At 28.9% G+C, this 14,278-nt stretch overlaps 1 protein-coding gene and 1 pseudogene across 2 annotated transcripts in view; one reads left to right on the top strand and one right to left on the bottom strand.

Annotated features, from left to right (window-relative positions):
* The window catches only part of LOC145268167 (serine/threonine-protein kinase mTOR-like), a 223,826-nt gene that overhangs the window by 186,726 nt on the left and 22,822 nt on the right, over nucleotides 1–14,278 (top strand). For both annotated transcript variants that reach the window (XM_080123389.1, XM_080123381.1), the window contains exons 49-53: nucleotides 2,047–2,194; nucleotides 4,636–4,758; nucleotides 5,672–5,754; nucleotides 8,964–9,111; nucleotides 12,515–12,650. In XM_080123389.1, the coding sequence (XP_079979515.1) occupies nucleotides 2,047–2,194; nucleotides 4,636–4,758; nucleotides 5,672–5,754; nucleotides 8,964–9,111; nucleotides 12,515–12,650 (638 nt within the window). The remainder of the gene's footprint in view (nucleotides 1–2,046; nucleotides 2,195–4,635; nucleotides 4,759–5,671; nucleotides 5,755–8,963; nucleotides 9,112–12,514; nucleotides 12,651–14,278) is intronic.
* Nucleotides 7,301–7,415, bottom strand: LOC145273616 (5S ribosomal RNA; annotated as a pseudogene).

Below are 14,278 nucleotides of genomic sequence, written 5' to 3'. Positions count from 1 at the left end.
CCTTAGAGCTGCCAGTGTAGATACTTTGGTGGATTGGGAATTTTTCTGTTAGTTTTTTTCAGGCATGTGGTGGGATAGGTTTTCATTTGGGGGAGTTTACTAAGGTTCAATATTGTGTTAGGTTTTTGTATGGTTCATGAAGAGATAGCTATTAATTTAGTTCTGTGAATTTTGTTTAATAGGATATTTAATTTATTAATGGTTTGATCCATTCAAAGCCCAAATGTCTTTTCATTTTTGTTGAACAATGTTTGGCATGATGGATTTAGTGTGCAGTTATAGATTGGATTCAAGTTACAGGATTTTGATTTAATGAATTATTGCATGGCCAGCTTTTCTTCTGTTAGTTTTAATTGTTTGTTTGCCTTTACGTACAGACTTTCTAGTGGGAAAGTGCAGAAAGCGCCGAGTGTGAGTCTCAATCTCTGATGGTGTAGTGTGTCTAATGTTTATAGATATGATTTTCTGGTTGATCCATAGATCATAAAGCCATAATCTAATTAAAATCATATTATTGCTTTGTAAAGTTTTAAGAGTTTCTTCATCTGCTCCCCATTTTGTATGAGGCACAACATATATTAGTTGTGGAGCCTGATTGCATTTTGTCCGAAGTTTCTTCATATGTAATATAAAAGTTAGTTTCTTTTCAAATGCTATTCCAAAAAATTTGTATTCTTCTACTACTGGTATTTCATCATCATAAAGTTTCAAAACTGGGTTTAAGTGTAACTTACATTGTCGGCAAAAGTGAATGTATTTTGGTTTTGATATTGTGAACCTATTCGTTGCCCATTGGAGTATTTTTTGTTGATAAATTGTTACAATTGCCTCTCTATGGTGTTCATTTATTTTGATTGATAGCAGCAGATCATAGTCATCAACATATAACAATATGATTGATAGCAGCAGATCATAGTCATCAACATATAACAATATGATTGATAGCAGCAGATCATAGTCATCAACATATAACAATATGATTGATAGCAGCAGATCATAGTCATCAACATATAACAATATGATTGATAGCAGCAGATCATAGTCATCAACATATAACAATATGATTGATAGCAGCAGATCATAGTCATCAGCATATAACAATATGATTGATAGCAGCAGATCATAGCCATCAACATATAACAATATGATTAATAGCAGCAGATCATAGTCATCAACATATAACAATATGATTGATAGCAGCAGATCATAGTCATCAGCATATAACAATATGATTGATAGCAGCAGATCATAGTCATCAGCATATAACAATATGATTGATAGCAGCAGATCATAGTCATCAACATATAACAATATGATTGATAGCAGCAGATCATAGTCATCAGCATATAACAATATGATTGATAGCAGCAGATCATAGTCATCAGCATATAACAATATGATTGATAGCAGCAGATCATAGTCATCAGCATATAACAATATGATTGATAGCAGCAGATCATAGTCATCAACATATAACAATATGATTGATAGCAGCAGATCATAGTCATCAACATATAACACTATGATTGATAGCAGCAGATCGTAGTTATCAACATATAACAATATGATTGATAGCAGCAGATCGTAGTTATCAACATATAAAAAACCATTTACCCCAAAATTGAGGCAGTGAGTAATCATACAATGGAATTGCTAAGGTATAAAAGCAAATTATAATTAAATAATCATATGCCTGTCACAGATAAACCATACTGTCATCTGTTTACAAGAAAAAAATTACAAATTTTTTGTGTAAATTAATTTTGCTTGATATGTAAGCATATCAGTTTTTCTGTTAATTTATTTCACCTGTACATTTTAATACACAAGCACCCCAAATTTTGAAGTTTCACAAAGAAATCCACTTCATTATTCAACCATTAACAAAATATCGAAATGGCTGACTTCTTTATGAAGAAAAGAAATGGAAATGCATTCATTATTATTAATAAATTTTTAAATATGATTTTTGACCACATAATTGAGATGTTCTTAATTTTATTAAATATTTAAAAAATTGATTTATTATAAAAAATTTTTTCCTAGAATTACCCGCTATGCTGTGATCCCATTGTCTACAAATTCTGGCTTGATTGGCTGGGTGCCCCACTGTGATACACTGCACTCTCTCATCAGAGATTACAGAGAAAAGAAGAAAATCCTGCTCAATATTGAACATCGTCTCATGCTCAGAGTATGTGTTGCTGTCTTGTTCTTCTTACACTTATGTTTTCATGAATTCCTTGATAAAGAAAATCTTAAAAGAATGCTAAATTTCTTAAAAAGAACAAATCTTTACCATAAAATATAAATACCATCAAATAACAAACTATACCAAAAACATTGCCCGAATATACCCAGTGAAAATCTACTCTAAAAGTATCAACAATTTATTTAAATCTTGTGTGCCATATTAAATGATGGTTGATATGCTGGGTAAACAAACAAACAAATATCTGTTTTCATTTTGGAAATAACATTAAATTAGAAATGTATCTTTAGCTTTCATAATGTATATTTAAGATGTACTTTAAATGGGAAAGCTTCAAACTTCACTTTAAATTATATCTTTTCAGTCCTTTAGCTTAATCTATAAAATCTTATCTTGTGCAGTATCATGCTATTTCAAATAAATGCATTTTAGGTAAATACATTATCACATACTTATGTGTCATGTTGAAATTAGTAAAAATTCCCCAAATTATGAAAAATGACTAACGTACTTCCTAACTTCCAGTATAGCACTACCGAAAGTGGTGACAAGGCAAATCAGTTCCTTCACTTTTATTGTTCTTTAGTATTTCTATTGTGAAGCGATTTATTGAAATAAAATATAAAAAAAAAAATTATTGAAAAGTATATAATAAAAATTAACAAAATTTTACACATAAAAATAACACAATTTTATTTATTTGCACTTTTAATTTAAAAAATAAAATTATTTTATTCTATTTTATAAGAAATATGTTTATGAAATTATAAAAATAAGTTTCTTGTTTTGAATTTTAAGAATAAAGGTTTTTTTTATTTGAATTGATATAATAAATGTTTATGAAAGTATAAAAATAAAATTATTGAAATCAAAATCACAAAATTTCAAACATCATGAAAAAGTATCCAATACATAATATTCTCAAAATAGTTTAAAAAGATTTTAAAGTGTTTTCAATAATTCTTTAAAAAAAAAAACAACAAAAAAAACAAACTAATGTCAATAATTCTTAATCAAAATAAAACCTAAAATCTTTTCAATGATTATTAAATAAAAAAAGAGTGATCAGAAAAACGTAATAAAAAAAAAAACAACAGTACAGGCATAAGGGAGATATAGGCATGAGAGAAAAAAGCGAAGGAACTGATTTGTTTCATCATCGCTTCCAGTAGCAGCCATGCTGGAAAATAGGAAGTACGTTAGCTAACTATAATCACTATTTTACAAAATAAAAAGAAAAAAATAGATATTAGCAGTTGGCATTTTGTGCTTTAAAATCGTGGCTTTTAATTGAAAGAAAAGCAAGGGAGATAAGTTAGTTTGAACTGCCCATGATTTTAAGAACGTTTTGACAGTAACAAATATATTATTTTTCTTACTCAACCATTTTTTGTATTTTTAGAATTTTATTAATTTTGACACAACACATATGTAATAGTGTTTTTTACTTAAAATGAATTTATTTGAAATGCATTATTTTGTATAAGCACTAAGATTTTATTGAGTGTAAGGGTATTTGCCTCTCTTTGTTACAATTATTATTTTACACATATCTTGCTTACAAACTTCTCTGAACTTTGAAGACTACATATTAAATTTTTCCAATATGGCCAATTTTTATTAACCATTTTGCATATACCAGTCAAAAACTTTAGTTAACATTTTTGCCATCTCTCTACTTTTACAGAGTTAAAAGTAGTTTTATTTGTTTAGCATATAAAAAAAAATTAGCTTGATTTCTATTGTGCTATGAATCATATTATTCAATTTAATGTGTTAACTGTTGAAACGAAACTTTTATGAATAGTCAAGGTTGCACTTGTGTCATTTTTGTCAATTATTTTGAGAGATAATGTCATTTTCTCTAATATTTAGGATGGTTCGATCTAATAATTGTTTCCATTATAATTTTCATTTACCACAATTTATACATTAAATTTGTAAGGATTCTTCAGCTGTTTAAAGCTTGCATATTTAGTTGTAAACTGGAATTTCCAACAAAGTTTGAATGATTATTTGATTGCTAACTGCACTACCAAAATATTATTGTTTATATTTTGTAAAGATCTATGTGCCCACATTAAAAGTTTGGTGTTTATGCAATATAATTGGATATCAAAAATTGCATTTTAAGTAAAAACACTTATGTATAGACATGATAGTACATAAGTGTTTTTACTTAAAATACAATTTTTGGTATCCAATTATATTGTATAAATATCAGGAGTTTTAGATACAATAATAAAAAAAAAATTTTTTTTTTTGATTTAGGATACCTAATAAAAAGTAACCATTGATTAGGAAATCACCTTCAATTGTCTATTTTTAAGATTAATATTTTAAAGAGAAACACTTTGCATAGCTTGATGTTGGCTTAAATTTGATTAAAAAAATCTTTTTTTTTTTTTTTTTTTTTTTTTTAGATGGCACCAGATTATGATCATCTTACGTTAATGGAGAAAGTTGAAGTATTTGAACACGCTTTAGAGCACACACAAGGTGATGACCTTGCAAAAATCTTATGGTATAAGTCACCGAGTTCTGAGGTATGGAATTTAAAAAAAATTTTTTTTATCTAATTGTTAAACATTTTTTAATTCCATAATTATTAGAATATCAAATTAAAAAAAACCCAAAGTATATGAAGATTGACATTTTATTCACGTGTAAATCTTTGTTCTGTAAAATACCTTGTTTTAAAGTATGAATTAAGTTTACTCTAGTCAGTTTGGATGGAAATGTATAAAAATGCAGAAGATTGAGTTTTCTCTGTAAATTAAAAAGGAATTTTCTGTTAGGCTGATGTGTATAGAAAGTTATGTTATGGCAGGAAGTGATGTGGCAAATATATCCTACCTCTGGGGTGTTTGATATGAGAATTAATAGATGTCTTTATCAATGCTGTTCCACCACTCTTACGACAGAGTAGCTGGGAAGATGTTAGATATATTTACTGTAAAAGGTTGACCAAATAAATGGAGCAGAAACTAAAATACAACTCAGAACAAATAATGAAGTTATTGTTTTTTGTTTTTAATTGCTTTCATTGTAATAGCCACAAAGAGAATAAAAGATAAAATATGCTGGATTCAAAGCATTGCAATTCTTTACCTTTAGCAGATTAGCAATTAATTGATCCACTATAGTGCTACATTTGGATCAAGTTGATGTATATACCAAGCCAATTTGTATAGTGAAGGGAAATAAGTATTTGATTCACTTGTAAAATGTTTTTTTAAATATAATTGTAAAGTTTACATCTATTTCAAATTCATAAAGTAAAATACTAAAAAAACTTTTTTTAAACAAAAAAACAGAATAGAATATAATAAAAATAGTTAAAACTATTGAGGCCTGCTTTTATTGACTATGTCACAGTATTAATTTTCAATTTGAAAGTTTAACTATATTTTTATGATGCAGGTTTTAAATAAAAATTAAATATTTTTTGACATTTAGGTTTGGTTTGATCGCAGAACCAATTACACTCGTTCATTAGCGGTCATGTCCATGGTTGGTTATATTCTTGGCCTTGGAGACAGGTATGTACCCCCATTTTACCTTGTTTTTATCCTCTGAAATGTTTAAATAAAACCAAGTTTGCTTTTTAATTCATAAACGAATGCAATTGGTTGAAACTTGTGAATTCAATTAAATCCGGGTTTCCCAAATTTTTTCAAGCTGACACCCCCTTGGCTTCTAGAATAAACTAGCAGCGTCCCCTACCCCATAAACACATGTAAGCTTTTTTTTCAAAGTGAAAACAATATTATGAACAAAATATATATTTAAAAACGATGATATAGTACAAAAGCTCGACTTCCTCAGCTCGTAAACATTTTATTTGATCTTGACAATAACCCTTAATAAACATTGTTTTTTTTTCAAATTGAAAATAATATTAAACACATAATTTGCTTTTTGAAAAATAATCATTGCATTCTTACAAAACACACACATATACACAAACTTTCATATATGTGTATTCTTTAGCATAAAAAAGCTTGCCCATTTTCTCAATATATATATGTGTGTATATTTTTTAGTTACCACCACGTTTTGCGTTACTCCCCCATATCACCCCCCCCCCCCCCAAGGAGGTCGGTACCACTTAATTTGGGAAACATTAAATTAAACCATCAAATTGTGTTGCTCTTAAAAATTTGTCTCTCCATATTGTTGGCTGATATACACATGAAAGGAGTACCTAAATGGCCTTATCGTTAATAATGAAAATGCTGTCGAAGGGTCCTAATAAACCTATGCAAAATAATGTAGATTATTTTCCTTTGCTGATGTATTGGATAATCACTCAGTTAATACTAAACAGTGAAATCCTGAGAATTGCAGTGACTTTTAATTTTTTTCCTTTTGGAGATTGTAACACTGGGTATGGGGCAGCCAAATCAGCTGTCCTGCTTTTTATTGAAACCAACCGAGAGCTCTTTTTAGTATCCTCATTGTTCCCTTAAGTGCAATTGTCTGGATCTCTTTTGCACTTGGTTAACCAGGAATATTAGTTAGGTAGGACTTCAGGTTTTTCTTCATAAGTCCTGTAGCACCTATTATCCTTTAATATGGCTGCTCTGGAAATTTTAATGCTTCTTTTGCTTAGTGTCATACTTAAATGATAAGTATATTTATATCAGAAACACAAATGTCAATTAGTTTCAAACATTGATATTTTAAACTAACTGCTGCTTTGTACAGCTCCAAGTATTAGCCATCAACACAGCAGAAACTTTAAACTATTTTGATGGGAGTGTCTATTTACTTTTGTGTTATATAATCCCAATGCTGATGATGAGACTTTGTTCAAATAAAAAAAAATTGTATTCTCTCAGAACTAATCATACACTGATTAGTTGTTGTTGCCTAAATAAATGATTTTTCCATAAAGCATTTTAAAAAGGCTTCCTTCAGTCTTGACAGACTATGGATACCCACTGTAAGGGTGCCTGCGCGTGAAATTTTTGTAGCAAGAGTTGCACAATCTCCAACTATGCCTTTCCTGAGTCGACATTGTTGAATACCAGTGGCAAGTGGAGGTTCAGGACGACTGGAAACAATACTGAGACAAGTGGAAAGCACATACAGCACCTAGAATTTCCAAATGGTCACCCATCTGGTACTAGCCAGGCTCAACATTGCTCAACTTCGGTGATCTGATGAGAACCGTTGTCAATGTGATTATGCCGTATATGAAAAAAAAAGCATTTTAGCATATATAACATTAGCATGTACATGGATCAATGAATGTTTCTAATGTAAATAGGTCTCCTCAAGACTTTAACGTCATGAGGAAACATGTCAATATTGGAACGTTGATTAATCCCCATAGATCCTTTCTAATGTTTATCTAATTTTATAATTAAAGCTCTACTCGAATATTGGGCATCTTTTCAAAAAGGTATTGGTTTTCAGTTCATGATATCAATATATTTAAACTTGGAGCACTTTTCAAAAACTATGAAAATTTTTTAATTAAGCAATATTACAAGTTCTTTCTCTTGGCAATTCAAACACTTTCTGAGAATTATTATGTTCGTATATAAAATAGAAGTTATTTCCCCTCACATTTAAATACTACTATCACAGTGGCTGAGTTGTTAAGAAAGTTGGATTTGACTGCCGGTACAGTCCCACTGATGAGTGTTTGTGAACAAAAGACATATGCCTGTGGATAATAAATATCTATTTATAAAACATAATTATATAAGTTATTTAGTTTATGAGAAATAAATATAGGATTCAATTATATCTGTAAAAGCATAATATATTTATGAGTAATATTCTGTTGAAAATGGAATTAGTTACTGATTCCTTAAATTTTGACAAAAACCCAGTTTTTGGCGCAGTTTTATAATTGTTCACTGAGCAGAGGGAGACAACTCTCTTTTACTGAGATTCGTTCATTTTTTCATCTCATAATTTACAACGTTAAATGCAGTGATATTTTTTTTATTTAATCAAAACATAAAAAAAGAAAGCTGCGGCAAATTTTTTTTTTCATGTAACAAAGTTGATAGCAATAATACAAAATGTAGTCTTCGCGCGACTATTTAGTGAAAACCAATGAATCAATATTTTCTAAAATGGCTTCTTTTTTCAATGTTTTCTTTCGTCTAATGAAAATATCATTGGTTCGTTGGTTTTCACTTAATAGTCGCGTAAAGACTACATTTTGTATTATTGATGTTATCAACTTTGTTATAGTAAAAAAAAAATTGCTGCAGCTTTCTTTTTTAATATTTTGATTTAGTAAAAAAATCCCTGCATTGAGCGTCCTAAATTATGAAATGAAAAAATGAACGAATCTCTCAGCAAAAGAGAGTTGTCTCCCTCTGCACAATGAATGATTGTAAAACTGTGCCCAGTTTTTATATTTTTAATCATGGCGATCATTATATTAACATCTGTTTTACATACTGGCATTGACTTCCAAAGTAACCTATCTCTGGCCAGGTCTTTTATTTATCCCTTAGATCCATTCTTATCACTTCCTTCCATGTTTTCCTTGGCCTACCCCTAGAAACTAAACCTATTACTTCACCTGTTGTATTAACACAAGAACTCTTATCTATTTTAGCAATGTGCCCATACCATTGAAGTCTACTCTCCTGCACAGACTAAATTTTTAATCTAATAAAAATTTTTTTTTTTTTTTTTTTAAATTTCAAAATTGTTTTTCTTTCCAGCGATCCAATGAGTAATAATTATTAAAAAAAATTTTTTCTGCTGTTCTTTGTAGACATCCTTCCAATCTGATGTTGGATCGAATGAGTGGTAAAATAATCCATATCGATTTTGGTGATTGCTTTGAAGTGGCAATGACACGAGAAAAGTTTCCTGAAAAGATCCCCTTCCGCTTGACGCGGATGTTGATTAATGCAATGGAGGTAATGACATTCGTTTCATTTTTAATTCCTTACAAGTTTTCTCTTTGTGCTCTTCACTACAAAATCTTTCTCCTTTCAGGTGCACATTCATTCGACATCTTTTTAATATCTGTATTTGTCTGCAACAATCTTTAGTATCTGTATTTGTCTGCAACAATCTTTAGTATCTGTATTTGTCTGCAACAATCTTTAGTATCTGTATTTGTCTGTAACAATCTTTAGTATCTGTATTTGTCTGTAACAATCTTTAGTATCTGTATTTGTCTGTAACAATCTTTAGTATCTGTATTTGTCTGTAACAATCTGTAGTATCTGTATTTGTCTGTAACAATCTGTAGTATCTCTATTTGTCTGTAACAATCGTTAGTATCTGTATTTGTCTGTAACAATCTTTAGTATCTGTATTTGTCTGCAACAATCTTTAGTATCTGTATTTGTCTGCAACAATCTTTAGTATCTGTATTTGTCTGCAACAATCTTTAGTATCTGTATTTGTCTGCAACAATCTTTAGTATCTGTATTTGTCTGTAACAATCTTTAGTATCTGTATTTGTCTGTAACAATCTTTAGTATCTGTATTTGTCTGTAACAATCTTTAGTATCTGTATTTGTCTGTAACAATCTTTAGTATCTGTATTTGTCTGTAACAATCTTTAGTATCTGTATTTGTCTGTAACAATCTTTAGTATCTGTATTTGTCTGTAACAATCTGTAGTATCTGTATTTGTCTGTAACAATCTGTAGTATCTGTATTTGTCTGTAACAATCTGTAGTATCTCTATTTGTCTGTAACAATCTGTAGTATCTGTATTTGTCTGTAACAATCTTTAGTATTTGTCTGTAACAATCTTTAGTATCTGTATTTGTCTGTAACAATCTTTTAAACATTTGTATTTGTTAAAAAGTGAAAGAAATTCTTTTTATTATTAGATATTGAGATTAAGCCCTATTTCTTTGCTCATAAAATTAAATTTGCATACATAATTATTGAAGCGGTCCAGACATTTAGTTTTATTATGTAGCTTAATCAAATATTTATTGAAATCATTGGATATAAAAAGCTTCCAAAATTTCAATCTTTTAATACTTGAGAATTTGATAATAATTTTCAAACCAGATAGAAAAGATTATAAAATATAATCTGACAGATTTAATTTTATACATAATTTTTTTTGTTGTTACATAGGACTTTTAAAAAATGTTTATTTTACACTATTGCATTTTGCTGTTTTCATAAATTAATTTCTATATTAATAAAAAGTTGATTTTAATAAGGCAATTTCTACGCAAATTTATCACTCACCATTTTCATCTTATACTGCAACGTGTTTTCACGCAAGTATAAATTTTGTCATCATTTAAAATAAATATTATAATTTATTCTCTTTGACTCGCTCTCTCAAATACATAATCCCACATAATTAGTAGCAAATATTTCACCCCTTATTAAATTAAGTCATCCTGCAATTCTGAAATTACCAGGTATTTTTATTCACAGCCATACATAACCACATGCCACCAAAAACTTATTCACATTCTTAAATGTAGTCATTTTATGCATATTTTGTTTGACTAAAGACTTAAATTAACATTCTTAGTTTGCCAGAATAACAAAGTAGACAATAATTAGCAGTTTGACATACACATTAACAGTAGAACCCGTTGCTCTTCAGAATAATAGTTTGTATTTTTTGAGTGCAGAAAAAACATTCGCAGTGTCGATTTCGGATACGTTTAACCAAACAAAAACTTATTACATATTGTATAACTTTTCCTACTTTTAAGTTTTTCCAAATATAAAATCATAATTTAAATAAATTGTTTAGCTTACTCATTGAAAACACAGATGCACAATTATTCACTCAACATATTTACACACTATGCTATTTTTCAAACGCTTTCCATTATTTTTATGTAAAGAGGCCTGAACCAGCAAAAACCAACATTTTTTTTCTCTTTAACTTTGCTTCATTACATTCAGCGTTAAAACAGGATTCTGTATTGTTTCATGGCATTCGTACATAAACAGATCCTACATAGTTTGCAACTATTACTTCTACTATTGTTATTATTATTAACACTACTAAAAATGTAACCGTTTTAGTTCTTTAAAAGATACTTATGAAGAAAATGGACAGAGATTCTTACAACTATTCTGTACTTTCACCTAACAGTTTAATAAAAATGATATTGTAACATGGTTTGTATTTTAATTTTTATTTATACTAAAAAAAATAAAAGCACTGACCAAAAGAAACCTACATTTTTTTCTCTTTAAGTTTCCTTCATTATATTCAACTCTGTATCGTTTCTTGACATTCGTGCATTAACAGATCCTACACATCATACTGCTATTAATACTACTACTGCCATTATTATTTTTAAAAAATATAAGTTTTAGTTACTTTTAAGGTATTTATGCAAAAAACAGGCATGGATTTTTACAACTATTCTGTGCTTTCACCTAACAGTTTAATGAAAACATCATAGCACAGTTTGTATTTTAATTAAAATTTAAAAAAATACACATTAGTTTTAAAATTGTTTCATTTCTTAACATCTTTTAGCATTTTTTTCTTTCCTCAGTTAATGTTATTACTATTACTTTAATCATTCTGGTTCTATTAGTGCTGCTATCAGTAGTATCATTATTTGTATTATATTTTTCTTAGTAGTACTATTATCATTAACATTATTACTCTTTTTATTCTAAATGTTATTACTTTTGTAGTATTACAATTTTCTATTATGGATCATCGTATTAATATTAACATCACTCGTGTAGTATTATTCATTATTTCTAGCTTGGTCATTGAAGTTTTGTCACTTACTCAGAAGTCCCAGGCAACGCTGGGACATGGATATGCTAGTAGTAAATAAATTTTTAAAAATACACATCGTTTTCATATAACTGTCCCTTTTGTTTTTACTTAACTTTTACTATCTCAAATTAGAAAATGACAGATCGATAATAACAATGATTTTTTTTTTTTTTTTGTAAAAAAAAAAAAAAAAATAGTTCTAGCAGATCTTCTACTCAATCATTTTTCATAATTTTTGGAATCTTGACTAATTTCAACATGACACATGAGTTTGTAATAGTGTTTTTACTTAAAATACATTTTTTTTTTAAAGTTTTAGATATCCACTTACAATGCACAAGCGCCCTACAATCCTTTTGTAATAACAAAGGAAGATAATTGTGCTTTTATAATGTTTATGGACATTTTTTGTTATTTAAGATTAGCTTTTTCTTGTAGAAAAACTAAGAAATATTCTTTGCTGATTTAAAAAAAAACAAAAAAAAAAACATTAAAATCAGTTTTGCTATCTTTAGATCAACACAAATTTTCCTATTGAAAATCTCTTAAATAGTCTTTATATTTTTTTTTGTCTACTTAAGGTGACTGGCATTGATGGCATTTATCGGCACACATGTGAAAGTGTAATGTCTGTGCTACGAGAACACAAGGACAGCCTTATGGCCGTTCTAGAGGCCTTTGTGTACGACCCCTTGCTTAATTGGAGACTTATGGATGGTAAGTAAAATATATTTTTTTCTTCTGCTCTTACTTCATCTTCATTCAGTAACATTGTATTTAATCGAAGATGTTAAAAAAGTCTGTTGTAAAATAACGTTACTAATTTCCATTCGGCACTCAGTTTTTGCAAAACTATTTTTCTTTAGTACTTTTTAATTTCTCTTGTATTAGTAGGTCTTTTAACAAATTACATGTATATTATTTTTAATGTAAAGGAAGGTTCTTGTCCAGAATCCCTCCCTCCTCTCCCATAGTAAAAATAAAAAGAAATATTTGATTAATTTACATAACCTTTGATGCAGAAAATTTTCTTTCTGTCGCAGGTATATACATCATACGGATTTTTTAAAATTTATTTATTTATTTTTTTATCAGGGAGAGGATAATTCTGCCAAATGCCCCAAAAATAGCATATCACAAATAAAACTAAAAATCAAAATAATTGAAAAGTGAACATACCCAAAAATTTAAACATGTAAAGAAAAATGGAACATTTGAAAATTCTGTAATATAAATGCTAAGTTGTTATAAAACAAACTTACAAATCTAAACTGGATTGCTAAGAAATATGAAATAATTTTTCATTACAGAAAATCAGTTGTCTGCAGAATGTGTATATAAAGCAGAAATAGCAATTCCAAATTTAAAATTAAGATATTTTTTTTTTTGTGGGAAGAGAGGGATTCAGTTTGTGTACATAATACATTAAGAATATAAGAATACCATTATATACATTATACTCACTGAATCTATTCAGTCATGGCTGATTGAATGATAGCATGCTACCACAGTGAATTAAATAAAAGATTCCATTCGAAATTCCATACAGATTCCCAAGTTCAGCAGGTCAAAGGTTACATTGGCTGAAATATTATGAGAATAACATCTAAGACGAGAACAGTAGACCGAATAATCCAAACTAATACACATAATGTTAAAGTTGAATTGGTTTGTAAAAAGACTGAATCTTAAATTGAAATTTAATAATAAAGTCTATATATATATATATATATATATATATATATATATATATATATATATATATATATACACACATATATATATATACACACACGCACACACACGGCACAATCATGTTAACACACCAGTTTTCACTAGATCATCGAAGTTAGGTGACCATTTGGAAAGGCTAGGCGCTGTATGTATTGCGCCGAGTCGTAGAAATTTCCAGGTTGGTATCTGGGGGCGCATTAATTCATGGGGAGAGATGCACTCCCAGTCTTCATTAAGATATGCATCTAGAATGTAACTCTGATGTAAAAATCTACGGTTTACTGTATACTCTGTCTTGTGGCAGTCATCTGCACCGGCAAAGATTAGCAGTTATATCAAAAAGCCTTCACGACTATAAACAAATCATTTGTGTGGATTTCCAAGCGACTTAATTGTTGTGGCAGAAGCTCATATGTCATAATCGACAGGAGAGTCCATTTATACACATACATACATGGTAGGGCAGAAATATGACGGGTGCTGTTTTTAAAAAATAAATCATGAAATATAAGATATAAGATTTTATTGACAATTAAATAATTTTTTTGTCAATCTATTCAAAACGGTTTGCCATTTTATAGAGTCAAATGTGGAATATACCTTTCATGTGA

The sequence above is a fragment of the Euprymna scolopes genome, chromosome 4, assembly GCF_053919585.1.
Source record: "Euprymna scolopes isolate OS-2025 chromosome 4, ASM5391958v1, whole genome shotgun sequence".
Taxonomy (NCBI): Eukaryota; Metazoa; Mollusca; class Cephalopoda; order Sepiida; family Sepiolidae; genus Euprymna; species Euprymna scolopes.
The sequence above is the reverse complement of the archived record's forward strand: the minus strand, read 5'-3'. Positions and strand labels throughout refer to the sequence as shown.